The sequence below is a fragment of the Battus philenor genome, unplaced genomic scaffold, assembly GCF_028537555.1.
Source record: "Battus philenor isolate CCGP_79_NKW_IND1 unplaced genomic scaffold, ilBatPhil1.0.hap1 SCAF_13, whole genome shotgun sequence".
Taxonomy (NCBI): Eukaryota; Metazoa; Arthropoda; class Insecta; order Lepidoptera; family Papilionidae; genus Battus; species Battus philenor.
In genome coordinates this window covers 12,612,942-12,640,496 of record NW_027181675.1, presented here as the reverse complement: position 1 = coordinate 12,640,496, position 27,555 = coordinate 12,612,942, and the positions used below count along the sequence as shown (strand labels likewise).

At 32.3% G+C, this 27,555-nt stretch overlaps 1 protein-coding gene across 1 annotated transcript; it reads right to left on the bottom strand.

Annotated features, from left to right (window-relative positions):
- Nucleotides 1-316: 316 nt before the first annotated feature.
- Nucleotides 317-27,555, bottom strand: LOC137933250 (membrane-bound alkaline phosphatase-like). Its single transcript, XM_068777120.1, has 9 exons — nucleotides 27,499-27,555; nucleotides 13,229-13,308; nucleotides 10,673-10,846; nucleotides 9,313-9,505; nucleotides 6,770-6,930; nucleotides 5,659-5,992; nucleotides 4,886-5,091; nucleotides 1,623-1,731; nucleotides 317-523 (listed from the first exon to the last, which is right to left on the bottom strand). The coding sequence occupies exons 2-9, from the start codon at nucleotides 13,256-13,258 to the stop codon at nucleotides 333-335; spliced, it is 1,398 nt and encodes a 465-aa protein (XP_068633221.1). The 5' UTR covers nucleotides 13,259-13,308; nucleotides 27,499-27,555; the 3' UTR covers nucleotides 317-332.

Below are 27,555 nucleotides of genomic sequence, written 5' to 3'. Positions count from 1 at the left end.
ATATACACGAACTTACAAAATATGTATACATATAGCGTATAACATTGTCATTATAACATACAACATATAAAATAAAGAATTTATTGTAATAAATTCTGATCATTTATAATCTAGTTTATCCGATATATTTTCAGCAATAAGTACATGTGGATAGTTCAGTACAATCGCATAACCGTTCTAGGAATGGGTTAGATTTCAACAACTGGAAAATAGTTTCTATACACGTCAACATATAACATCTGTTTGTATATTTCTTCAATAACATTTAAACGATTTGTACTTAAAATCAAAAATCCAAATTAAATTATAAATAGTATAGTAAATTAGATGTCTCATAATGCACAATTCGTGAAACCAGATCCAATGCAGGCGGCGAATGCTATGGCATGAGGAATGAAATTTTGTTCGTAGTTCCCAGTGAAGAGATGCGACCAGGGGCCCTTGGCGAAAACTGCAACATCTTCACCGCCATGAGTTTCTCTGGCTATTGGAACCAGTGATGGATACGTGTAGTTGGGATTATCTGAAAACGAATAGAAGGAATCGATTGAATATTCGTCCAAAGAAATGTTGCACTCCCTGAGTAGGCATCCTTACTCAGGGAAAAATACCCTGGAACAGAGAAACACCCTGTACCTGTCACCCAAACCGATGAACAAGTTCTCATTAGACAAGACTAAGGTACAGAGTTCAAGAACGCTGACCATCCACGAGGCACAGGGCCTAAAGATCAGGCGGTCATCGTTGTCCGTCGATCAAAAGACACTCTTGGGCTGTAACAGTGTTCATCGTGCATTGGTTGCAATATCACGTCACACGAACTTATGCGTGTGTTATACGGACGAGACTCGGGATTAATCGATGTAGCGAATGCCGTAACCACTGCATAAATACTGGCGTACAACCTTTTATGGCCAGGGCGTCATTTAAATAGTATAAGAGACTACACACGGGGACAAACAAAAACATAAGTAAAAAAAAAAATCGGAAACATTAAACGTGAATGTAAAAATAAAGGCACGGACGCTAACGTCTGTGGAATATAGATCCTTGTAATAAAATAAAAACCTTCCCAGAAGCCATCATGTTATACTTGTCAGTCGTTGAGCTATGCCTGACATCTTAGTTATTCTATAGATTTTCTCATTCAATATCATGAAGAAATCTCTAGCCCTCTCCATAGCTGCTTGTGCGAGTATTAGTTTGCCCATGAGGCTTATCGTAGATAATGTACATTAATAAATACTATTCAAATAAATTACTCAATATTAAAGCACAGGGGTCAGCAAACCGTGTTTCGCTTGTCGCTTTGACTGCTTTTCCAAGTTCTCTTACAAAAGAGAAAAAAACGAGCAGATTAGGAAAAACATTTAAAATCTATACTTAAATATAAATAGTTTTTAGCTACTCCTATAGAAATACTTAATATAAATAGTTTTAAGCTACTGCTATAGAAATACTAAGACGAGAAGACAAGACAGACGTGACTAAGAACAGAATTAGACTGATAAAGGTGTTTATATGTACATCTGGAAGGTTTAATTTTTAAAGATGAGTCCCTATTGTATTCGGTACAAGTCTAAACAAGTTTATTAAAAACTATAAATTTTAAAATTTCTTACTCATGTCGTCCAATAAAAGATTGTGCCTCTGGAATTCTTCGTGCGGTTTGTAACCAGGTCCATTTGCGTAGCTCAGGGTCGTGTACGGCAAATTGTCTGAAGCGTTCATCTGGAATAGAAAACATAGCGTAAGAGAAGAAAATTATTTTCACTGCTATACATGGATCAATACCTTGTAAGCATTAGCATATTAGATGAATAAACATTACGTGAAATAATTTAACTTAACGTTAACATTGAAGTAACAAATGCTAAAGAGGTTTCTTTACAAAGTATATAATAATTAAGAATTGAACTGATAAGTAAATTTAAAGTGGTAAAAGATGAAATATCAACTTCGACAGAATAGAAAAAAAATGTATAAATAATAATAGAAAACTATAACCTAAAACACGAAGTAGATGAATAAATAATATCAACTAGAAAGAAAAAAGAAATACAAAAGTAATCATGTCTCATTGAGCTTAAATATTGACTGTCGCTGATGTTGAGTATTCACCTTACCTATAATAAATAGAACTATACGCGCGTCAGGAACAGACTTAAGTCAATTAATTAGATAACCTATCTAAGCTAAGATACAATTGACTATGCAACAATTACTGCCTTTATATAAACCTACAGTTAAGTTCATAGACATTTTTGCTAACTTACGTATTTTAGATTTTCACTTGTTAAATAACGGTTATGTTAACTGCAAAAAATTCCGTCTTTAAGAAAAAGAAAAAAAAATAAACGTGCAATTGTAGGCCGCTTTCGATAGACCTTATTAGAAATCTATGAGGCAGGCTTATGTCCGGTAGTAGTTGTAGTTGAGTTGATAATGAATTAGTAAAACCTTAAAAATCTGCTGTCGATTAAGTTTTTCAGGGTTTGTAAGAATTTCCAGCAAAAAATGGTGATAGATTCAAATCTTGCATTATTATTAAGACACCCTGTAGTAGTTGGTATAAGTGATTATGGCAATAATAATAATTCAGAAGGAGTTAACTCTTTCGGTGCCTCTTTGATGGAACATAATAATGGCGATTAACAAATTACAGGTTGTTATTTAAACTAAAATCATATAAAACTCACATAGTTCTAATTTTATGGTATATGATACGACACGGTTTTAAAAACTAATATTTTAGAGATTACGTCATATACAATGCCTATATAAAGGAATTGGTAGATTACATTTGGCCATTAATTTCATTTTCTACGAGAATTTTATATCGAAGCTCAATCTTTTGTAACAAATTATAAATATATATTTTTATATATATATATATATGTATATATATATAAATATATATATATATATATTTATATATATATATATATGTATGCATGTATATTCCTACTTACAGTCTGGGGAAAAAGGTCATATATTGAATAAATAAACAAATACTTTTTACTTAAGTTATTTAGTTAGTTGCAGCGCCTGTTAAAATATAATAGATTTCTTTTCTGTAATATTGATCATTATCTGTGCTAGGCGCTCGTTTAGTTTTTATATATTCCTAAAAATAAACGTCTAAGGCCTAGGCCTAAAGGGAAGCAACACGAGTCCTCTGACGTAATACTGTGTTACGTAATATTTAGTTATATTATAATATTTTATAGTAGGTAGTATTATGGTTTTGCCGCCATTAAACTAGAACAAGGGGATAAGAATATGCGTGGTGATGGGTGTTATCTAGACCAGGGTTTCCCAAATTATTTCGAGTAAGACATCTCTTTTGGAAACTTATCTGATATTTAATATTTTATTTTATTATAGGTGTAACATTTATATTTTCAACCAATAGACACCGACTGCTATGCATAGGCCTGTCCCAAAATTCGCCACGATGACCAGTTTTACGCTGCTCGCATCGAATGACTTTCCACGTTCCTTACTATGCTGTCTATCCATCTAACAGGTAGCCCACCCACACCGCGTCTACTAGTTCTTGGTCGCCACTCGAGAACCTTTCGGCCCCAACTAACATCGGTTGCGCGAGCGGAGTTCCCTGCCTTCTGTCACTTGAGACAAGCAATTCTTCGAACTATTTTGCTTAGTTCCTTATAAACGAGTACAAAATATTTAGCAATTCAAAGCCTGTACGTGCCCCAAGGACTTGTAAGCTTGAACAAGTTATCTTAACCGAATTTACTACGCTTACTGCCTTTTTTTGAGTACGACTATAATACTCCCTACTTAAACATTATAAATTCTAATAAAAAATCGATACACGTCACACAACTTGAAAGATTCAAATAAGAATAAGTAATAAGGTATGAATTTTTAGATCTTGACCTCTGTAATTAGTTCTCATTTATGTCTGACCAATTTCGATCCATTAGTATAAATCTGACCCAGCTGGTCCCGGAAAAGCCAGACCTACCAGTAAAATTTACCTTGACGGTGTCTAACAAAGTAGGCCATGAAACATATATTGCATGTATTCAGTATTTACAAGATAACTACTTCAATGAAAACATTTTTTTATTATTTTTGATTTTCATTTTTTTTCATCTTTGATAAATGCCCTTATTGAGGCGTTTACAGTTTCACCTGGTTTGAAATGACAGAACATTGAAAGCTCTCGGACCACTTTATGCTAAATGGAATCGAATGTTTCGCTCAAGGTATCAACATTGACCGTTTTATTATTTATTTCTCCGAATTAAGGTATAATATTAACTAAATTAATTACAAAACAACGCACAAACGTACGTGTAGAAAACCTATTGTTGTCGACTAACTATTTGTCCTAAAGGCATTGGACATTTAATTATGGGGACCTAATCCACACACAGACAATGCAAATATCAGCCGTGGATCACTCAAACATTTGTCTATTTTGTCGATCGAAACCATTGTGTCAAACCAGCAGCTTTCAAAGTTATAAAAAATAGTTTTTAAAATTTCTAATAAACTTATTTACGTATTATTCGAGGTAATACAGCGCTTTTTGAAACGGGTATATTATATAAGTGATAAGAAATTTTGATACAGAAATAAGATGTAAAAATAAAAAAAAAATTAAACCTCTAGGCAAAATTGTTAAAATACAAAAAACAGTCTAGAAAGAAATGGTGAGCGAAAAGAGAAGCATGAAAGGTAAAATAACGAAAAGGAATGATAGATTATGTAAAGAGAGAGAGAGAGATGTGAATATATTATTTATTAAAAACTGTCAGTGTGAACCGAAGACAGGGTTGTACAAGAGTTCCCTAATAGCGGAGGTCATATAAAAAAGGGTACACAGTTTTTGATTATGATTCAGTTTTACCTTATTCGTAAATCCCAATATATCACTCCCACGCTTGCTGTATCCGCTGTACGTCATAGTGTGGCTGTGGTCCGACGTTACGATGATCAGAGTTTCTTCTGGGTTCATCATCTTCACAGCTGCTTCAACCGCTTTTGCCAGCTCTGCAGTCTCGTCCAGCGCTTTCCGCGCTTTCGTTTCGTGATGTGCAGTATCGATTCTGCCACCTGGATGCATTCATTGACGTAATTGTAAATGTTATCGTAAGAATTTTTTTTTTATCAGTTACTAGTCTGCCTTTGACTGTCGAAAAGCGACGAAGTGGTCAAAGACGAAGCACTCTGACTCAGTATGTACTTGTTCACTCTAACCTTAGAGAGATATATTTCTATAGAGTTATATTTCTCAGTAAAAAAAGGAAGCCCGGAGATTGTTCCATACTTGATAGAAAAGTAAGTCTTGTACGATAGTCCAACGAAAAATTAAATTGGTTTCTACACGGTATCTTCTAGAATAAATTAACTGTTCTATATATTTAAGGCAAAATTTCAATTACTTTAGTAATTAAATGTCTAACTTATATATTTAATTAAAACTTTTGCCATATCTTCAGATAAAAGTTGATGAAATTTTGATGGATAAATTTAATTAACTTTGAAAGATCGATTTGTTCAAAGCGTTGAAAGTAATTTTTCTAAATAAAATATCCGTTTTGTTTACTCGTCGTAATAAGGAATTTAAAAAAGCTGAGACTGTGTATTAAGATTTTCTTTACTTATCTAAAAGAACCTTACCTTCTACAAAGAGGAAAAAACCGTTTTTATTCTTCGATAGCATCTGTATAGCTTTCTGCGTCATATCACTAAGAGCTGGTACACCTTCGTCTGCTTCCAGATGATAAGGAAGATGATCAGATGAGAAGAGACCAAGCACATGGTCATACTGCTTCGCGTCCAGGGATTGCAGCTGTGTTCTATTGTAGACATACTTGTGTGATGCTCCGTAAGATTTTTTATTATTCTCCCATTCTGTGATAAGATCTAGATTATCGCTTCTATATCCTGGATAACCTTCAGCGTCTTTTGAAGTGCGTGGTATGAAATTCTTCCTACCACCTCCCATTATCACCTAAATGGAATTATTAACTCTCTTGAGAAATTATAAACATTATCATGCAGGTATGTACAAATAGTTGGTGAAGATAGAATCTGTAAAATCGATTGACAAGATTTAAGAAGTTTCTATTCTGCAAAAAGTCTAGAATAGTCAATCTTTTTTATAATATTCAGCTGATATTTTTATAACTATTGTATACATAAAAGAACATAAAGAGGAAGTAACGATTCATCCAATTAAAATTTATCTCTTAATGGGACAGACAAAAATCAACTTGACACGCTTCATTTGTAGGTTGTTTCAAACGAACCGTTAATCCGATTATTGCGTTGACATTTGACATTTGGTACTCGATAAATATCGAAGTTTACATTTGATTAAAAAACTTAAAATAATTTTGAAAATATTTGAACTGCACTTGAACCTGCCTACCTTATCGCCTAACTACTAATTTTGTCAGGAGACGACGGACTTCAAGTAACTCCTAAAGTGAAACAGAATATGGTCACCATAAAGAGTCACACATAATCCACGAGTGGGAATCCTTCATAATATTATTTCCGGAGCTGTATAAATAGCTATATAACTGACAATACAAGCATTCAGAAATAGGGTTCCGTGTGGAAAAGTAATGAAGTCCACTTCACACAACTTTTTGTCTTCACACAGACTTTTATTTCATTTAGAAAGAAAAAGAATGTCTACTTCTAAGGTAGAGTTAATATTAATTCAATTAGCTAGAACAGCGAGGTAGGAAAATAGTTCACTGTGCTAGAGGAAATAACTTACATTTATCTTGCTTCCAACACGACCCCTCACTAGTTGTAGAGCGATGTCGTCACAGTGAGTGCCTTTTGGCATATCAGTGTCAGCTTCCCATCTCCGATCTGCTGAGTGTGCGTACGACGCGGCCGGTGTAGCGTGTGTCACTCGCGTTGTAGTTACGACGCCTGATGACAAGAATATTTTTAACGCGACTAATAACTCGAGAATTGGAATTTTGTAGAAATACCACGACATAGCTCGTAGAACAAGGGCCAGTAGCTTTAGACTTCAGAAGTGGGAACTGTGCTCTGGCAAGCTACCCACGAGGTAAATAACAATGTAAGAAAAGGACAAATATTTAGCCTCTTCCGCACATGCAGTGGTAGTCGTGCAACAAATGCACCGCCCGCCAGCCCGCGGATAAAGCGTATGCGGCAAACAATGCGAATCACACAACCGCCACCGCCAAATTACTCAACACGTGTTTCACCCCTCCACGGGGCATCTTCAGGAGTTATGTTACACCGATTAGTGCCAAACACAGAGTCAATGAATAAAGATCGTCGGAAGACGGTGTGTAAAAGCCGCTTTGTTCATCTTACCACCCACAAGGTGGACGTTTCACGATGCGCTTGCTTCAAATATTAAAAAAAAAACTATTTTCAATAATTGCGTTATACACACGATCACGCCGATATAAAAGGAGTTAATATATTTATTTTAGCATCGAATATTTTTACCAAAAAAATTTTTATAATTAAATCTTATTGACAAGCGTGTTAATCACCGTAATTTTCTTTTATTCATATTCCAGAGTGATTAGTAACGCGACAGCCACTTCGCGACTCGAGTTGAATATTAAATATTCCAACTATAACAACTTAACTTTGTTTTTAATTGATGTCTTATGGTAATAACGCGGTGCAAAGTTTTTAAAAATATGAATTATTTATTTGGTAAAAAAAATTTCTCTGTTGTACTATTTACCTGTATTTACTATGTTTTTACTTTTACTGTATAATATTTTCTTTACACGTAAAAATAGCAAAAATGTTTTACTAATAAAATTAAAATTAATTAAGACTCTATTGATGTTTATTAATGGCAATAAAGTTTATAAATAAAAGCAACAGGATTGGATTTATTACAAATTTCATCTAACATACATTAAAAAATATTTGATAATTGTTCAACATCAGAACGAATTATTATTACGATATAAAATTTCAAGAAATAAAAATATAGACTTGTTCCTCAATACGTGTATCCAAAATGTACTGTATTTCAAATAAAACATTTGCGATATTCCCAGTTAGTGTGATATACACAATGTAAATACTAATAGTAAAATATTTTTGGGCAATGAAAGCAATGGTAACCCAGTGGAAGAGATTTGAGACATGAGATCGTAAGTCACGGGTTCAATTTTCGGGTTGCAGTCTTTTATGTAATTCACATTTCGTGCATTATTTATATGGTTGCCACTGCTTACAAAAAAATTTCCAAAGAAAAGCAAGCAGCATCACCTGTGTACTATACCACACTGTTATCAAAAACCCGGATGCCTAGCGTATATATATATATATATATATATATATATATATATATATATATATATATATATATATATATATATATATATATATATATATATATATATATATATATATATATATATATATATATATATATGGTAAATCTCAAATAGAAATATTTGACTTAGCTTCCATTGCTAATAAAACAATAAAAAGAGCTGAAGAGCCAGTCACTCTAAGAAAATAAGAAATAGATTAAGTAAAACTGAAAATAAAAAGCCAAGTTATAAAAGGCGTCAAAAAAAAACTTTCTTTCGGTAATTTTTAACACTAATAATGACTTCAAAGTAGATAGATAGCACTAGTTGGAAGTTATATTTTCGCTTCCACGTTTATTTATTTCAATGTTTACTAATCACGTTATTATGTATTCTATTATATATATAAAAAAAAATTATTCTGAGGCTTTTATCATCTGAATAGGCGAAAAGTTTAACTTATATATATATAAATAGGTACTGTATTATAGACAATGATTGTGATAAGAAAAAAACTGGCTAAATTGTCTGTGTACTATTTTCAATCAGGATGATTTTAAAACCATTGTATATTACTTTTAGATTAAATTATTTCTAACTAGAAGTGCTCAATTCTCTATCAAATTAGGCTTTTCTGCAATTATTACGTACAGAAGTATTCAATATGAAATACACAAATTACAAAATAATATTAATTATCATTGCTGGATGGAGGCCACCTTCATAGATTTTAATTCTTCATAGATTTTTATTATGTGTATTAAGTCCGAATGGAAACAGTTTGCAAGCAGTGTCTTCCGAGCATACTATACCTTGTGGGAGAACATCCTACGCTGTACTTCCTAGTTTATGGTCTCCATTTAAACCTTAAGGACCCGGCGATCAATTATACTACGTTCTACTTGCAAATTCGCGAGAATAAATTAGTAAAATCTGGTTCCAATATATCTATTACAAATATAACTACGTGAATATTATCGAGATAATTACTTACCAGTAGCTTTGCCAGCCTTCTGGGCCCAGTCTACCAGTCCAGACACAGAGTAAGCTCCATCCTTCTGACCATTACAGTCTCCCCGTTTCACAGCAGCGCTCAGACCCACTGTGCCGCTGTTCGCTTTGACCCCGGTTAGATATGCTGTCCCGCTACACGCTGAGTCAGCTACATTGTGATCTACGCAGTATGTCTGTCAATAAAGATTCCAGTAAATTATATAAACTTATTTATTTAATTTTATTCTTCTGTTTCTTTCTGAGACAAGAGCGATCGAACCAATACTGATCGTATTATATTTATAATATGTATTAAACTTTATTTATTATAAGTATATATGTTATATACGTATGGATGTATGTTTAAGAATGTATGTCTATGTATGTTTATGTTCGTTTGTTTGTATTATTAGTACTTTTACCTTTTCTATACTATGATTGTCTGTGAAAGATTGCCTTGTGTGATAAGACCGCCCATTGTACTTTTTTGTATATTATTGTAAAACTTATTAAATGTATCTCAACGTGTACAATAAAGAATATTAAATTAAATTAATCCGTAATGGATATATTTATATCGCTAAAATGGTAATAGATAGAAATACATAAATCTAACCACCTCATTAGTTATATAGCATCGTCGATTAATGTCGATAAAGAAATAAGTTATTGACGTCAAACGTATTGTATGTCGTAATATGGATCATGCCTTAGAGATTTCGGAATTTAAAAGTAGATTCCAGAAATCGTGAAGTGTTTAAATAACAGTTAACAGCTATTGCTGCTTATCTTAACGTATCAATAGTAAAAAGCATGGTGTTATGAGTTTCTAAAGCATTTCTTTAGAAATTCTTTATTAAATGTCACACGATGTTGGTGTCAAAGTAAGAATCTTCTATTACATTCCCTATCTTCCTAGAGGCGGGAAAATGTCTCCAAAATTATACGTAGCTATAAATAGTGTATAGTGCTATTTAGTGTATAGAAGTTGTACAAGATTCTTCAGATCGTGTTTAATCGTCATCGTGTTTAACAAGCAGTATACCCTAATAATAATAATAATAACCTAAACATAATAACCTAAACAGTAATTTATGTGTCAAATAATACTATAAACCGATTTTGTGTCCTTTCGACGGACTCCCAATATAAATTAGTTTAAAAATTAAAATAAAATGTCCATCAATACTAGTTTTATTCCTTTCTATATAGATCAGTATATTTTTTGAAGATCCTATAGGATATTTTTTTTAAATTTTGTTTAAAACAACAAATATTAAATACACTTAATGCGCAGTGATTTCGATTAAATAAAACCATATTAATGAAGTCATAGTTACGTGATTCTAAATCTGACCAACCTTCGCTAGTCCCGTGTAAGGGAATGCTTCGAAGCTCAATTTCAATTCTTCTCCGGTGTGGCCGTACTTATGTCCAAGGTACACTCTGGTCGCCGCCAGCGTTGTGATGCTCATTCCGTCGCCCAAGAACAGGATTACGTTTTTCGCAATCTTTTTATTCAGTGAACTGGATACCTGGCATTAAGAAAAACATTTCCTTAATTACAACATGTGAAGGGGACTTGACTTCTTTACCAAATATATTTTATTATGTGTGACGATGGCGTATGTGATGCTGTACCTTCAAACATCGTCAATAGATGGCGTTGAATGTGGATAATCTCGCGCTAGTTTGGCGTGGATATTCGTACAATATCGCCCTTTTCGGTAGGGTTGGTATTTAAAAAATAGGAAAAAACGAATATCCTACACATAAATATACAAATTAATTCATTAATTCCTTCTATTTAGCTTATAGATGCTCACTGTAGGATATAAGCCTCCTTCAAATATTGCTAAAGTGACCAGTCTCACGCTGCTTTACATCCAACGATATCCTTTGTCCTGGATTATGCCGGTTCATCTAAAGTGGTGGGAGGGAGTTATCCAAGTTGCGTCTAGCGGCTTGTGATCAATAATAATAGTAATAATATAACTTATATACATAAATATAATAAATAAGAGAAACACTTTTTTTGCAATCACAATAAAATCCGTCTTGATTTGTTATATTTCTTTAATTCAAAGAACACTTTTGAAACCCTCTTGTAGTTATTTAAAGTTAATCGATAAACTATGATATACAGTTTATTTGTTAGTTATTTTAATTATACTTTTCAGGTGAATAATCTATGACATAGCGCTGTCTGTCGGAGTAGCTAGTAAAAAATACAGTGTGCGCTTGTATTGAACCCGCAACCTACTACGTAAGTCACTATCCACTACTACACGGCTACAACTATTTTTAATTTACAAAATTGTAGCGCATTTTAAATTTTATTTCATATTTTTTACTTATTTAAAACTTTTAGTACACACCGACACAGTAAGTCAATCAGGACACGACTTTTATGTGACCTGACGTATTTCACTTTTATTTAAGACTAAAAAGAGATACTAATCACTGACATTTAATTAAGTTTAACAAGTGATCATGGCCTACGTAATTTGATTAAAAAAGTTTTAAAGTTAAATACAAAAAAGAACTAGGTTTGTCCTGAAAACATCGATTTAACTTGATGAGATGTCTTTCATAAAAGAACTTCTTAATCAATAATATCTTAAAAATTATTTCAGCTATAAAACGTCTACACCTGGATTAAAGACTTCCCTAAAGATATCTATTAGGACTGGTTTGAAACTACCTTCTTAAGAAAGGGACTAATATATAGCTACTTCTGCTATGCAGCAGTAGTCGTGAAACGAAGTACACCGCCCGCCAGTCCGCTGATAAATGCGCATGCAGCAAACGATGCGAATTACACAACTACCACTGTTAATTCACTCAACACGTGTTTCACCCCTCTACGGGGCATCCTCAGGAGTAATGTTACACCGATTAGTGTCAAACACCGAGTGAGTTCATTCAGCGTGTTCAGACAACCTTAACCAGATCGTTTATCCAACTTGTTGGTGGACATCTAACTGTCATACATTCCAGAACCTTAAGGGTCCGGCGGTCATCTATTTTGGGTTCTATGTTACTTGCCCGCTATCTCTTTAACTAGTCAATCCACTGGGCCATACCGGCTTCCGACTACTTAGTCGGAAGATTCTAAAAGGAAAGAACTTTCGATCCCAATCTTCTTTCTCATTAGATCTCCCCTAGAAATTCTGGACATAGCCTTCCCTAATTAGTTAAGATACCTCTTTTTAGCCGATGGACACTCACAACAAATCATATGCCTCCCCCAAAGATGGCTACGATAGTTGGTCCTGCGCTACCCGCATTCAGCAACTTCCTTATTATATTACTAATATGAATAATATTATATATATAAAAATATTTTCGATCTAATTTTAACCTAATATGCTGCTTTTAACAGATTAACAAACAAAGGAAATAGATAATAGATATTAGTCTGATGAAAGCAGTATAAGCCACTGTAAATTAATAGAGTAAGTAGAAAGTAAGAAAACTAGTAATAACGTTTATTGCATTGTAAACGTAAGGAAAATATAGATAGAAATTAGTATAAATCTAAAAATAAGCAATATCATATAAGCATAGACTAAGCAAAATACATTGTTATTAGCATAAAAGATAACTAGTGTTGTACAAATAAGAATATCTATTACATAAGCGTAAAATAACCATTGATATATAAGATAGTAAGAAAATGTATAACTATCAGAAATTTAATTGTAACAGAGCCGACGGACGGGGGTTTTAGTCTGTAAGAGTCTGGAACTGCCTGGACCCTCCATTCCCAGGCGTCCTATGTAGGATTTCCCCCCTCTGTCTAGAAATTGTAATTAGAAATATAGGCTCTGACTATGTTAGAAGAAAATTTTGTAAACAAATTAAAAACAACGGATTAACAAAGATAGATATCTTAATAATAATAGATTTCTCACCTTATTTTTCAATACCCATTGAGCTTGCATCTTCCAGTGTTCTTTATTTAGTTCATCGAATGATAATTTCGGAATATTTTCTGTAACGAACAATTTTTAACAATTGTTAATTAGTTTTAATATTTATATCGTAAACTTAAAAATACCATATAGCTAACTAATAACGTCCACTTCAAAATCTTAAGGCTTCAGCGGCCATCTATTCTGCACGGTATAGGTGTGTTAATTGACACTTTAACATGTCAATCTTTTTTTCTTTCGTTCGTCTATTTAACCACGTAAAGAAATCACGTAATAGCCGTATCTAGTAATTGATAATTGTAATTAGTAATTCTAATTTATTTTTATTTATTAACTAGCTGTGTCTGCGGCTTCGTCTGCTTGGAATTTAACAAAATAATAGTTTTTTTTTTAAAGAAATTTTTAAAAAATAAAGTAGCTTCAGTTACTCCTTAACTACCTTCCAATATAAGTCCGATATAAAGATAGACTAAAAATTTTAATAACGTATTTTTGGTATAAAAACAGACACTCCGATTTTATTCATTTGCATATATGTTTATAGTTTTATTCATGTGATTATTGGCTTACTTTTTTATTTCTGTTCGATAATTAGATTATTTACTTTATCTGTGTCATTATTTCAATTTGATTAAAAGAATTTAAATGCAAATACTTTGCAAGCTGTGGTTATCCATGAATGCTATGACATTTAATTTAAATAATATCGAGTAGTGGTAGCTCAGCAGTGTAGGATTAACACTAGTGATCATAGGTCGCGGGTTCGATTTCGCGGATTCTAGATTATATATTATAAAACTTAAACTATGTTATTAAGCTACTGCTCACAAACAAGTTTCTAGAGGATAGGCAGCAGCATTCTCTGCCTACCTTAATCTCACAATACCATCGCCAAATCGCATGCCTGCCTACAAAGCGTGGCGATTATAATATATCCTCTTATAATAGATATATTTGGGGGAGTACCTATGCCCTACATTGGTTATCTATGGACTGAAATGACTACGATGATACTATATTGGTCCTGAATAAAATTATAAGAAATCTTGTACCAAAGTACCTTTATTCATAATTGCGAGTATGTTTACATTATGATTAAAAATGTCTATCTATGTCTGTTTATCAATGAAGCACACAGCGTCACGCAAACTATGTTTTTCTTGTTTTAGAAGGTAATTATAACCAATCCATAAATTAAGTGCTAATTATTCGGTTTTAATTGTAAAATTTTTAATCATTTTCTATGTCAAGTACTATATAGTTATTAGGTTCATAAAACATTAAAGGACGTTTTGAATCTAGGAAACATTTCGTTATACAAGATATCTTCGATTAATCGAATTTTATATTCGTATGTGAAAATGTTTATAATTATACTATATATTACTATCCACTTTGTCATTTATAGTGACCACTTGTATTCTTCATGAATGTTAAAAAACCACAATTTGATACAAAATTGAATCAGATTGAACTCCCCTATAAAGATGCTTTTTAGTTTATGATACATGGCTTCGAAAGATTTAATCTGACTAAGATCTAAGACGAGAACACAACGAACAAAGGTCGCTTTTTAGTGATTGCTTTCAAAAATATTATTGATCTAGTATCTAGAGCAAGTAATTCACAAGCTTTATTATCACTTAAAATTCATTAAACTGAAGTAAGATTTATTTGCATTTAGTGACAGTAGCAAGCTACTTAGCGCACAGAATATATTGCCGTTGGTGCCTTAAACTTATATAATGAAGATCACAACATATCATATCCGCTCATATACTTCTAGGATTTCTTTGAACTTCACAATTTAATTCACTAAATTGTGAAGTATTATATATAAGTTCAAGTTCAGTATAACTTTGCTAAAGTTTACTAAGTTTTGTTTTATTGTTCTTGTTGAATCATACATGTGAGCAATAGCCCAGCGGTGTTGAACTAAGTCTTGCGATCTTAGATCACGGGTTCCATTCTCGGAATACAATGTTATATAATTTACACTATTCATTAATTATATAGGATTGCCACCACTCACAAACAAGTTTTCAGAGGATGGATAGCAGCGTCCTCTTTGTACTACAATACCACACTGTGATCGTCAACTCGCCTTACAAAAGTGACGATTACGATATGTCAAAGATATCTTTGGGGGAGTTCTATACCTTATAATGGGCGTCGATTGATTGAGACGACGACGAGGACAAAAAAGTACATAAAAGTTAATTTACAGATATTTATAAAATTAAAATAGTCTTGTCTTTTTCAATACCTATTTCTCAACGATGTGAAATTATTTAAATCCAGTTATAACGTAAACTTAGCCTAAACACAAACTGATATTGTAACTCTTGAGTAATCATACTCCAACCTTCCCTAACTTAAATGAGCTTGGCCAGACTGACTTTCTCCAGGACCCTCGTCATCATCATTTCAGCTTTAAGACGTCTACTTCTTAATATAGGCTTTCCCCATAAATATCTAATAGCAATGACCTTAATTAGGTTGTCTGTCCAACCCGGGGGCCCATCCCCAAGACGCTCCGATCCTTAATATTACATAGGGTAACAAAAAAAGTAATCAATTTTGTAAAAAATTAAAATAATATAATATTAGAATAAATATCCGCTGTTTGAATTAATTTCATAACATAATTGATATGTACTAATGTAAACAAAAAATTACTAATGTCATTTACTATAGTGGGACAAGGCGATATCTTTATAGTTCGGCTTTCAAAACATCGTACAGATTACGTGAGGTTATGTGGAAACGGTTTCACTTGCTCTTGGCCTTTTTAGGGTGCACGGCTGGTGTCAATGACACGTGGCACCCGAATTTTTAAGGGCGCGGTCACAGTAAATTTAAATTGAAGTTACTTTGAATGTCCGCTGTAGTAATTTTTAATACTAGTAGCATTTCAAAACAAATTAAATTATATGAGTGGCAATACTAAAGAATAGGTAAACGGTGAAGAAAGATGCTCTTATCTATTAATTCATATTATTTTTTATTTTGGATCATTCAGAGTTTTCACCTGTGTGCATATCATAGGGAGAATTCAAAAATGTTCAATTTATCAGACTTATTACAACTTTAAATATATATTCAATTTCTTAGATATAGAGTCATTCTCAAGCTTTATTAAATGCAATTCATAAGAAAAATACTCATTAAGGCCTATTTTTTTTCATACCTTTACAATAATAGATAACATTACAATAATCATTTTATAGTCTTAGAAGACAACTGACGATATCTATATTTGTGACAACTTAAAATTTTATAATAAAAATTAATAAATGATAAATAGAATAAAAATTCACAAGAAAAATACTAGTTTATACACATTATTTTTTTATTTTATTATGTTCAAATTCGGACATTACAATAACTATTTAATAATCTTCGAAGGCTTATGAAAATAATATGAAATAATTATTAATATTTTATTCATAATATTAATAATTATTAATATTATGAATGAAATATAAAATAAGAGAAATAATATCTCTATATTTTAAATAACCCTGCTAATAACAAAAGGTACACGTTAATCGAACAAAAAAAAATGCTATTTTGAATTTAAAAAAAAGAATGTTAACTATATATTGTAGGTTGACTTAAGTAAAACCTACTCTAGGGATTGATTAGAACTAAAAACAATACCTATTCATATATACAAGTTCTTATTTGAGTTCAAAATACTGTAAAAGTTTTTTGAGGGCCTATCGTTCTCATACCTTACTCTAGGACAGGGAATTGGTTCACAAATTTTTTTTAATATTTTATTTTGCATTCTTTCCTTCCGTCCTACATATCATCTTGCAACATCTTTTCTTTCCTCCTGCACTCTATAACTTTTATTTACATTCCGTTCATACATCGCCTCATTATAATATTATATTTTGACAATTTTTTTAAGTACATTTTAAGTAACTAGCATTGGTATGTTTCAAAATAAAACTCAACAATTCAATAAGTGTATACAAGCTAACACAAGATTGTATTGTATACTAGAAAGAACCTAGAGATATGATTTTTAAAGTTATTTACTCACTTGAAAGAATCCTTATTATACAAATTCAAGCAAATAACTCAAGTTATTTACCAACAATAATAACTAAACATCCTTCAATGTGTACATGGCGTTATAGGTTGCGTCGCTTCACTTTACGACAGTCCCCATGTGATTTGTGACGATTTGATTTCGTTAACGATTTACATTAAATGAGTGTAAAGTAAATTTTACGGATTCGTATTCATCTGTAATGGTTCAAGGTACGGTTTACAAAACGTATCAAGCGAAGGTCACAATTCGATGTACCAAAAATGATCGTTTAGAATTGCATCGTCATCAACGTTGTTTCAGCTTATATCCTCTGCAAGGTATAGGCCTCCCCCAAGGATATCTATAGAGGGGTATATTAATCGCCACGCTTAGCAGGAGATTTGGCAATCGCTGTGTGGTATTATGGTACTGAAACTTGTAAGCAGTTCCAATCCCATATAATTCAATCCCGGAAATCAAACCCGTGATCTTACGACCGCAAGTTTCAATCTTCCACCGCTGGTATACCACTGCTCGATCGAATGTATGCTCCGTTTTATAAAGAATTTATATTCCGGTAACAGAGACGAGACAACGACTAATATGACTCTGTATTAAAAAAATATCACAAAAAGCTGATCACATCACAATGTCTTAGAGAGTAAGTTAAAAACTCCAATCGGTAAGACGGTAAAATCTTTATTTTGCACGTAAATGTTTATAAAAATATAGCGCCTGTAATGATGACCATGTTATGTGATAAAATACCCATCCGAATTATAGCTTATATGGTATTGGTTCCAGAACTTTCTGTTAATGTTACAAAAATATGCATATATCTTTTAATGCGACAATAAGAAGAAAGGGCACTCAAAGATTGACACAAACTTACATCGACCCTGAAAGTCTCAAGTAATGCAGTTTATTATAAATTCCGCGTTGGATTGCATTCATTTACCTATATCGCATATTATTTAGCAATATACGTCAGTTATTGTAACCTTGCATCACTGCTAGAAGACTACCTTCCCTTTAATTACGCTAACCTTCATCAATAACAGGATACGTATTTTCGTTCAATAATTTAAAGAGATTAATAGAGTAGATATATGCCCAGCGCTGGACATCCTGCGGTTGAAATAATAATAATATTGAAGGATTTTAAAGAGCGACGGCTACTTTCAAACAAGATTCATTAAAATCCAAGTATAACTTTTTGGGTTAGCTTTTAGATACTTTATATATATATATATACATATATATATATATATATATATATATACACGTCTCAACTTAGAATCCTACATTATAACAACTAATCTTAATCAATAATCATGTAATTGTTTAAGTAGCTTATCGAAAATATCCATCTATCTACAGTATCTAAGTTGTATCACGCTTATCTAAAGTGTCTAAGCTATATCACGTAAAACTAAAGTGTCCAAGCTGTGTCATATAGATCTAAAGTGTCTAAGCTATATCACGTAGATTTAATGTCTAAGCAGTATCACATTGATCTATAGTGTGTAAGTTGTATATACTCTGATTTAAATTCTCTAAGCTGTATCACGTAGATCTAAATTGTCTAAGCTGTACCACGTTGGTTTCTTTTTGACTACAATCCCTTTATCTAGAAAGTGTAAGAGCTTTATATTTTTCAAACATTTTCTTGATAATTACTGTTGAATAGAATTTTGTTAGCGGCAACTTGTTAGAATATTTGCTTTGATAAAATGAATGAACGAACTAAACGAAATGAATGATTAAAAGCACGAATGAGTAAATAAATGAACAGATAAATGAATGAATGCATATCGAGTATATAATTCAAGCGAATGAATGAAAAAAGATTATGTTATTAAATGGTTTCTTTTTTTTCTCACTGAAGCCGCCGGTTCGTCAAGGTCACTGTGCATGGAGTTTTCTAAATAAAGCATTCTGCACAAGGGCGAGTTCGAATCTAAATTTGTTTTGCATGCTAGCGATGTAATTGTTTTGCGGTTGCGGACGCGTGATATATTAGACTAACGTAATTAACTGACAGAAATAATTGTGTGGTGCAGAAATTTATTCAGGTTGATTAGTCATACGTGTAAAAGCCTTAAAGTGGTGAATGTATACCTAAACTAAATACCTGTTTTCTATCACTAACTCTAATTAACTTTTGTACATGTTACATTAATTTACACTATATTTATACAAAGTATAGAACACAGTAAACCATAATAAACTCATAAATAGACATTACGTTACAAATAAATTCCTCCTACTTTTTTCATTGATGTTTACATTTCATATTGAAAGTGTAAATGTTTACACTCTGTATCCGCGATATATATACATTGTATATTTAGGCATTCGTGATTCGGGTCGATATAATATGTAGTAATCCGAATTTCGAAAACGTTTTATTTTACTACATAATCATTACACTATTTATTATATTTTAAACCATTACTTTTAAATAGGGTGTAATATACATCAATTAAGAATAAATTAGCTATACCTTCGCCTCTTTAGAGCAAACGCTTGTGACAAATAATCCTATATAAAAAGTATCGTCTAAAAGCAAGACTTGTATTTAATATCCTTGGGTTCTAATTCTATACAATTACAGGGAATATTTACCGCTAAGCATTGGCTTCAATACTCTTAGCTTGTTATGTTTAAAAGTATATAACATATTATGACTCCAGCAAATAGAGCATATTGATAAATAAATGTCACAAACATATCCATAGTTATTTCTGTTACAAATTTATTTCGTTTGGTTATACGGAAGCGATAAATGTCAATGTAGAAGCCGGGAAACACCCGGATACGGAGTTGACATGGACTGGATATTTCAATGAATAATATAGATATGTAAGGATGGTGATACACTAAGCCGGTAGGCGGTATTAAAATTAGGTCATACATTCGATTTGCATTCTTAATTATTATTTCAATAGTTTAATGTATTAAAAACGTTAAGTTATCATAACGAAATGTACAGCGAACACATGCAATCATTAATGATATAGATAGTAAATAATTAATGATAATAATTATATTTGAGTTTTTCATAGTATGTTAGAAATATCTTTATACAAGGTGATTATTTATAGGTGTAAAAGCTTTAAAGTAGAAAATTGTAAGTACTACTCATTAAAATTATTAATTGTGACCTGTCAAGGTTTTGACAAGTCGCATTCGTATTGACAAAATTAATCAATGTAACATATTTTAGAGAGGTCACTTTAGTTATCGATTAAACGTGAATAAATATAGGCTTGAGTTATAACTTTATGCAATACAATATTCGCCGGCACAGCTAATACTATAATAAGAAGTAGCAACATACAGATACTAGAATAAGAAATAGCATAGATAAAAAATGGAAAAATATTCGGAATAATAAATAACTTTAAAAATATCACAAGAATATATTAAAAAAAAACACACAGTACATATTTTAACAGCGTGTCAAAATTATAAATAGGTACATTACTCGGCGATACACACTACCTATGTGACGTTTTGTTAGTCGTGTGAAAGAGATAACACTCTACGAAGCCGTAATTAGCCGATTGTCTCTTTCCAACGTTTCATCATCATCTTATAATGCTGCAACTGTTGACAGAAGCCTCACATAGAGCCACGTGGGGCCATAGGAGATCGTTCACATTTACGATTTAAAAAACCGTTTGACCAAGCAGCTGAAGCTAAGTCTGCATTACTTTCCATCGTGATTTCCACAGATAATTTAAAAATAATACTTTTACGTTTTAATATTTAAGTGACGAAAATTTATTTTTAGGAAAATAAGATAATATGTAGAGAAAATTGATGACTTAAAATAGATCTGAGTTTGAAGCAATGTAGTGTGTAAGCAGGCTAATATACGACCACGTGATACGAAGTTTGTCTTGTAGGATCGAGATCGGTAGCGGACCTTGGTTCGATTATGTATACAAGTGAAGCTTTAACTGAACGCCTATATAATATTATCATAGTAATATGGTGAAAAACAATGCAATAATTCATACGATTTTTATTGAATGCTTAACAAATTTTATATAGTCATAAAATTTATTTTTCTTTTGTGCGCAACTGTACATACATATTTATCCGTGTAATGTAATACAGAGGTATTCTGCAATTAATTAAAGAAGTTTAATAAAGTATAGCTTAAAATGCCAAATTTTTATAGTAAAAAATTCTTTGAGTTATAAAGCTAGTGAAAATAGTGAAACAATTCTTTTTTCACATGCATTAAGGGAAATATAATTTGAAATTTTACCGCATGAACCTATCCGAGTTTGATGTATGCTCTACTCAAATCATGGGGATTTTGAAACTCATTTTGTTCTTTTAATAGCTCCAATTTTGAAGGCTATTCGTTCTATTTTCTTATATTAGTATTACTATTGTTCATTATATTTTGTTTACTTCATTATTTTAAAATTTTACAATTTTTTAATTTCTTATTTTTTATTGTTTATATTTTATCTCATATATATACACACACATATATACATATGTATATATGACATTTTTTTTACATTATTTTCAATTTCTCGCCTTTTCTTACTATTATTATGTTTGATTACTTTCCATATAACTTTTCGGCAGTGATCCAAAAAGATCTGCCGGCTTTTCTCTTTGTTCACACATGAGTCGATGTTTTTTTATTCTATTTATTCTGATATAAAACTTGATAAGTGTATTTTTAACACGTTCTTAATTATGAAGAATGGATTTTATCGCGCGAAACGGGCGGGGGTCAGCTAGTACTATATAAAACATGCTATGACTCTTACAAGAACAATCTTCTGTGATGATTAATTTAAAGATATCGAAAACCATAACAGATGGATGCTTCTCCTGGGTAAAAAACTTCAGGACTTGATTCAAAATGAGCACTAAAAAATTGTTCAGGGTCGCACTGACGATGATCAAAATAGCTCCTTCTTCTCTACAGCCAATAAACGCATTAGCCTCTCCCAACGATGGTCACGATGGCTGGTATTATGACGCGTATCCTACGACTTTAATTATGTCAGAAGTCGACCCAGTGGGAGCCTACCTAGAGCCTGGTCTATCGCCCTAATAAAAGCCAATTCATGGTAGGAAAAGACATCATGAAAAGGTAATGGTAAATGCCTCGAGAACGTGTTTTAGTTTTCATACATTATTGATTGATAGAATAGGAGTATACGTTATACATAAACAACTAAAATTGACTATATTTATAAAGTTAATTTTGAATATTTTTCACATAAAGTCGATTTGCGTATACCGACTTTAATATATATATACCGTGATCGTATGTACTCCCGACTGTTGAATATGTATATGTAAGTAATAGGCATTTATCTGTAATCAATTAAAATTTACGCAAATTATATTGTTCTAGGATGTTCTAAATTTTCGTACGTAAAATATTAATTAGTCTATATCGTTAGGTTTATATTTCCTAACCCACCAAAATTGTACATTTACTCAAATTATAAATAGTTGGTAATATAATATACATAGTAAATAGGAAACATTATGATATAAGACATAATATATGTTTCTTCCTGCTTCTTCTCCACAACTATAACACCATGTAAAGCAGAGTAGAGTCAAAAATAAAATAAATAGATAGTAAGTTGACAATCAAGAGTCACGACAACGAAGTAACCGAAATGATCAAGTGGATTGCCACTTTGCGCGTAGAATAGATGACCGCTGGGCTCCTTGGATTCTGGAGTCAAGACCACGGACCTTAAGGTGTAGTTCATCCACAAGGTGGGCAAACAATCCTGTTAAGGTAGTGGAAAGAGGCTTGAAGCAAGCCGCTTCCTGCCTCCCCCAAAAAAAAACACCACAATTGTTCTTATGCTGTCAAGGACTTCTACAACCTTAGCTATGTTATTGGTCACCCCGTCGATATTATTAAAAGATATACCATAATTGCCAAGTTGGGAAGACTGGTTGCCGATCGCAGTGTGGTATTATGGTACGCAGAGGACGCTGCTGTCTATCCTCAATAAACTTGTTTATGAGCAGTATGTAAAATAATGCACAAAGTGTTAATTATATGTAAGACTGTATCCTGGGGATCGAAACCTTCGATCGCAAGTCTTAGTCCTCTTCCACTAGGCTACCACTGATTATTTTAAAATACTTTCTTAGAAATACTATTTTAAAGGACTTCGTGCGATATCAGCCTTTAGATGTAATTGCAGTTCCTATTTTATCCACCTGATCCGGAAAGAAAACCTTATATTTTATTTCTGGATTCGGGATGCAAATGAGATATTGATTTATATTTTTGTATTACAAATACATTTGTACCTCACTGTTAAGGACATTCTATGTTATTATCAAATAAATACCCAGATATACTTAATAAAAGAAATAACAAAACGTAATTCACGTCTTTGTTAATGAAACTAGATATTCGGTTCATTGAACTTTCAGGTAAATTCAATAATAACTCAATTAATATGGGAACTAATTGAATAATGAGAAGACATTCGATATAATATCCGATCCGTATAAAATATGTGAATTCATTTCTCAAAACAATGTTACTTGATAGTATCAGACAGTTTTGAGAGGAAATTATTTGTTAAACGGCGTAAAGAAATGTTAACCAGCAGGTTAGCAAGTTGAAATGGGCAGGCCACAACGCAAAACTAGTTGTTGCCGAAACCACTTGGTTCTATATAGGAGAAAGGCACGACCAATGACTTAGTGAGATCTAAGTCTTTTGTACGAAAAACTCTGTATTAAATAATTACGAAGAAACAAGTGACAACTCTAGTTTAGCGAAAATAACTGATGTAGTCCAGCAGATTGGCAATTTGCATTAGCAGTTGCCAGGCTGCATAGCTTGCAGAAAGAACGGCTGGCAGTGACTCAAGGTTCTGGAACGAATACCTTGTAAAGGTAGTCGGAAGAGACTGGAGCAGGCCTTCCTACCGGTCCTTCTGGTAATATTTAAGATGGCCGGTGTTCAGCAGAGGATGTCTGCCTCCTTAATATAATGACTGCCGTCACAAATTACTAGATTATTGCAGGACTTTTGTCAGGGAGGTTATATACAAAATTAGAAATTAGATTAAAAAAAATAAAACACAAGAACAAGAAATTTTAATTAGTTTACTAAATAATATCAAAGAATGTGGTGATGAAAAAGTAGCGATGCGTGCAAAGATTTCAAATAAAAGGATGTAGCAATGGAAATTGTGAAGGTTGAAAGAGGAGAACGGTAATGAAATTGTAACAAATAAAAAAAATTGCTATGTATAGTTCCTATACGAAATACAATAGGAAGAACCAGGAAAAAAGAAAAAAATAGTGGACATCCTGTGAATGAAATGATGATGGTGGCTATGCATAGTTACCTTATATGAAGTCGTCCAAACTCGTATGTAAATACGACATCTGATACTCTAAATATAGCATCTTAATTCACTGATCAGTTCAGCTATTAACAAATATACTCAATTCAAAATGTGTTGCAACTAAAGTTGTATCGGATACAAATAAGACTTTAAAATAAGAACAGTAGGGTCCATTATTTGCTATCAAGATAAGTAGCATCTTCAGTTAATGAATTTAAAGATATTAATATCCATAATGTTAGATATAAAGATAATATTGGAAGAATAATATTAGAAATCAATTTTTATCATTACACAAAATTTTAGTACTATAAAATGTCGGTTTGACAATAAGCACTGTGATCTAAGATATACTTTCACTACTTACTATTATAATTTTTTACATCTATTATATTTCCAATCATCCTGTATAAAGCGATCAATTTGAAACATTAATTATATTTTTCAATTCGAATGCAATTGATTAATAATTTCTGGGAGTGCATAACAAGCTGTCCCGTGGAATATAAGCCGACTGCGAAACAGAAATAAAGAAATAGGTCACCAGTGACAGTATAGCATCCCTCATGGAAGAAAATGAGAACCATCACATTCTTCTGCGGTTTTGCAAAAGAAAGTGGAACATGTGATAAATCGGATCAAAACAGATGTCGGATAAAAAAATATCAGGCGAAACATCTGTAATAAGTATAATAAGAAAAGGTTTATACCGTACATAAGCTTGTATTGCATAAAAAGTTTTTAAACAATGGTAAATTGAATAAATAAAATTATAAAAACCAAATATTAATAATGTAAATGTAAAATGTAAAATTACTGAAAGTTTAGCGAAGGATGAAAGGTGAAGCTTAAATAAAATATGAAAATATGCCGCAAGAGTGAAAGATATTGTAAAGTACGGAAGATAAAAAATAAAGAAATTGTGAAATACGTGGCAGAGAGAGGGTGGATACAATAAAAAAGAAAATAAAAAAATTATTGAGAAATGTTTCCCTGTCCCAAAAATAAGATAGGGGAACGATATACCCAATAACGGGGACCATAAAAGACCCTCTGGCAGAACAAAATCCAACTAGGCGAGTCATCATCCCCGAATACCGTATCCTACCCTACTTCCTACAACGCGATCGACCCGGCAACTCCACGTTAGATCAAGAAGTTACGATACATATATATCGTTAGTAAGAAAAGTACCAATATTTAGCCACTTCCGCACATGCAGTTTCACCTCTCCACGGGGCATCTTCAGAAGTTGTTACACCAATTAGTGCCAAACACAGAGTCTTAACTTTGGCATTAATCGGTGTAACATAACTCCTGAAGATTGCCCGCGGAGGGGTGAAACACGTGTTGAGTGATTTGACGGTGGCGGTTGTGTAATTCCCATTGTTTGCCGCATGCGCATTTATCAGCGGGCTGGCGGTGCACTTTGTTGCACGACTACCACTGCATGTGCGGAAATGGCTAAATATTAGTCCTTTTCTTAATTAGGATAGACTTCCCCAAAATTACGCCTGATTCCATTAAACATATATCGTTAATATAATAATTTATGTATTAAGTACGTTTAAACAGAGTTTCTATCAGGGTTGTGCAATTCAATCAGCTGACTTACCAAGTCTCGCTCAGCCAGCTGTAATACAGTGAAAACGCACCTTAAATTGGATGTAAATACTCCGTACTTATGAAATTGCAGATAACAGATAAAGAAAACATTACGAACAGCATGTATTTGGTTTTTAAATCAGAAATATATGCGAAATCCGCAAATCCACATTAAGTCACGTTGTAGATTTGAATCATTCTTCACGAGGTACTACCTGAGACAAGATAAAACAAACTACCCACTTAAAATTTTGTAGCATCATTTTAAGTTGTTCTTGACTGTTTTTTATTTTATTATATTAGTAAAAATGTATTGGTTATCGCACAATGAGCAGTGATAGTCCAGTGGTAAGGACTGAGACTTGTGATCTTACGTCGCAGCTTCGATTCCCTGGATACAATCTAATTTATATAACATACTGGGACAGCCACTACTCACATACTAGTTTCCAGATGATGGACAGCAGTATCCTCAACGTACCATAATACCACACTACGATCACCAACCCGCCTGCCAAGCGTGGTGATAATGGTATATACCCTCATAGATATTGGTTGAAACGATAAATCGCACCCGAGAATTGCGCAATTTTGATTTTCCTTTTTATTCATATTTACAAGTCGCGTGGCCTTTCTCTCCATGCCTTCCTCTTATTGAGAGAAAGAAATATAAATTACTTAGAAAACAGTAGAAACAACATTTTTATTATCGCATACTATCAACAGACGTAATTTAAACACTATGCACTAGCTGTCAAACATTTGATGTCGATCAAAACGAAGCAGAAAATATTCGAGTGTAATCAAACAAAAAAATGTTGACTATATATAGAAATACAATGCTTATATTATATCACATTATTATTGAAGTCGTATAGCGTACGAAATAGAATTTTATTTATAAGTAATCATTATTTTCGGTTAGTTTTACATTTTTACATTTTTTTTCTGTTAATCTGCATTAGACTCGAAACTTTTGTCTATCGAACTATGTCTAAATAGCTGGTATACAATATATTATCATAGTCATTTGAACAATAAGATATATACTACTGTACATAAACCTACCCCATATATTTCAATTAGAACCGGATGGAAGTAATATATATTTTCACTATTTGTAATAATGCGAAACTGATTTATACACAATAATGAAGGGTACACGAAGAGTAAATAATATCTGTGTATTCATTATTTAACTATATACATTATGTACTTACGATTTTTCCCAGGTAAATTTCTTCCACAAACACATATTAAAAGAACTGACACCAAAA

Bases quoted from the DNA above. Each gene is read 5' to 3' on its own strand.
- LOC137933250 (XM_068777120.1), bottom strand. From the start codon at position 13,258: ATGCAAGCTCAATGGGTATTGAAAAATAAG. The intron at 5,092-5,658 runs GTAAGGTTCTTT...GAATGCATCCAG, and splicing joins TTTTTTCCTCTTTGTAGAAG to GTGGCAGAATCGATACTGCA. The intron at 524-1,622 runs GTAAGAAATTTT...ATTCGTTTTCAG, and splicing joins TCTTTTATTGGACGACATGA to ATAATCCCAACTACACGTAT.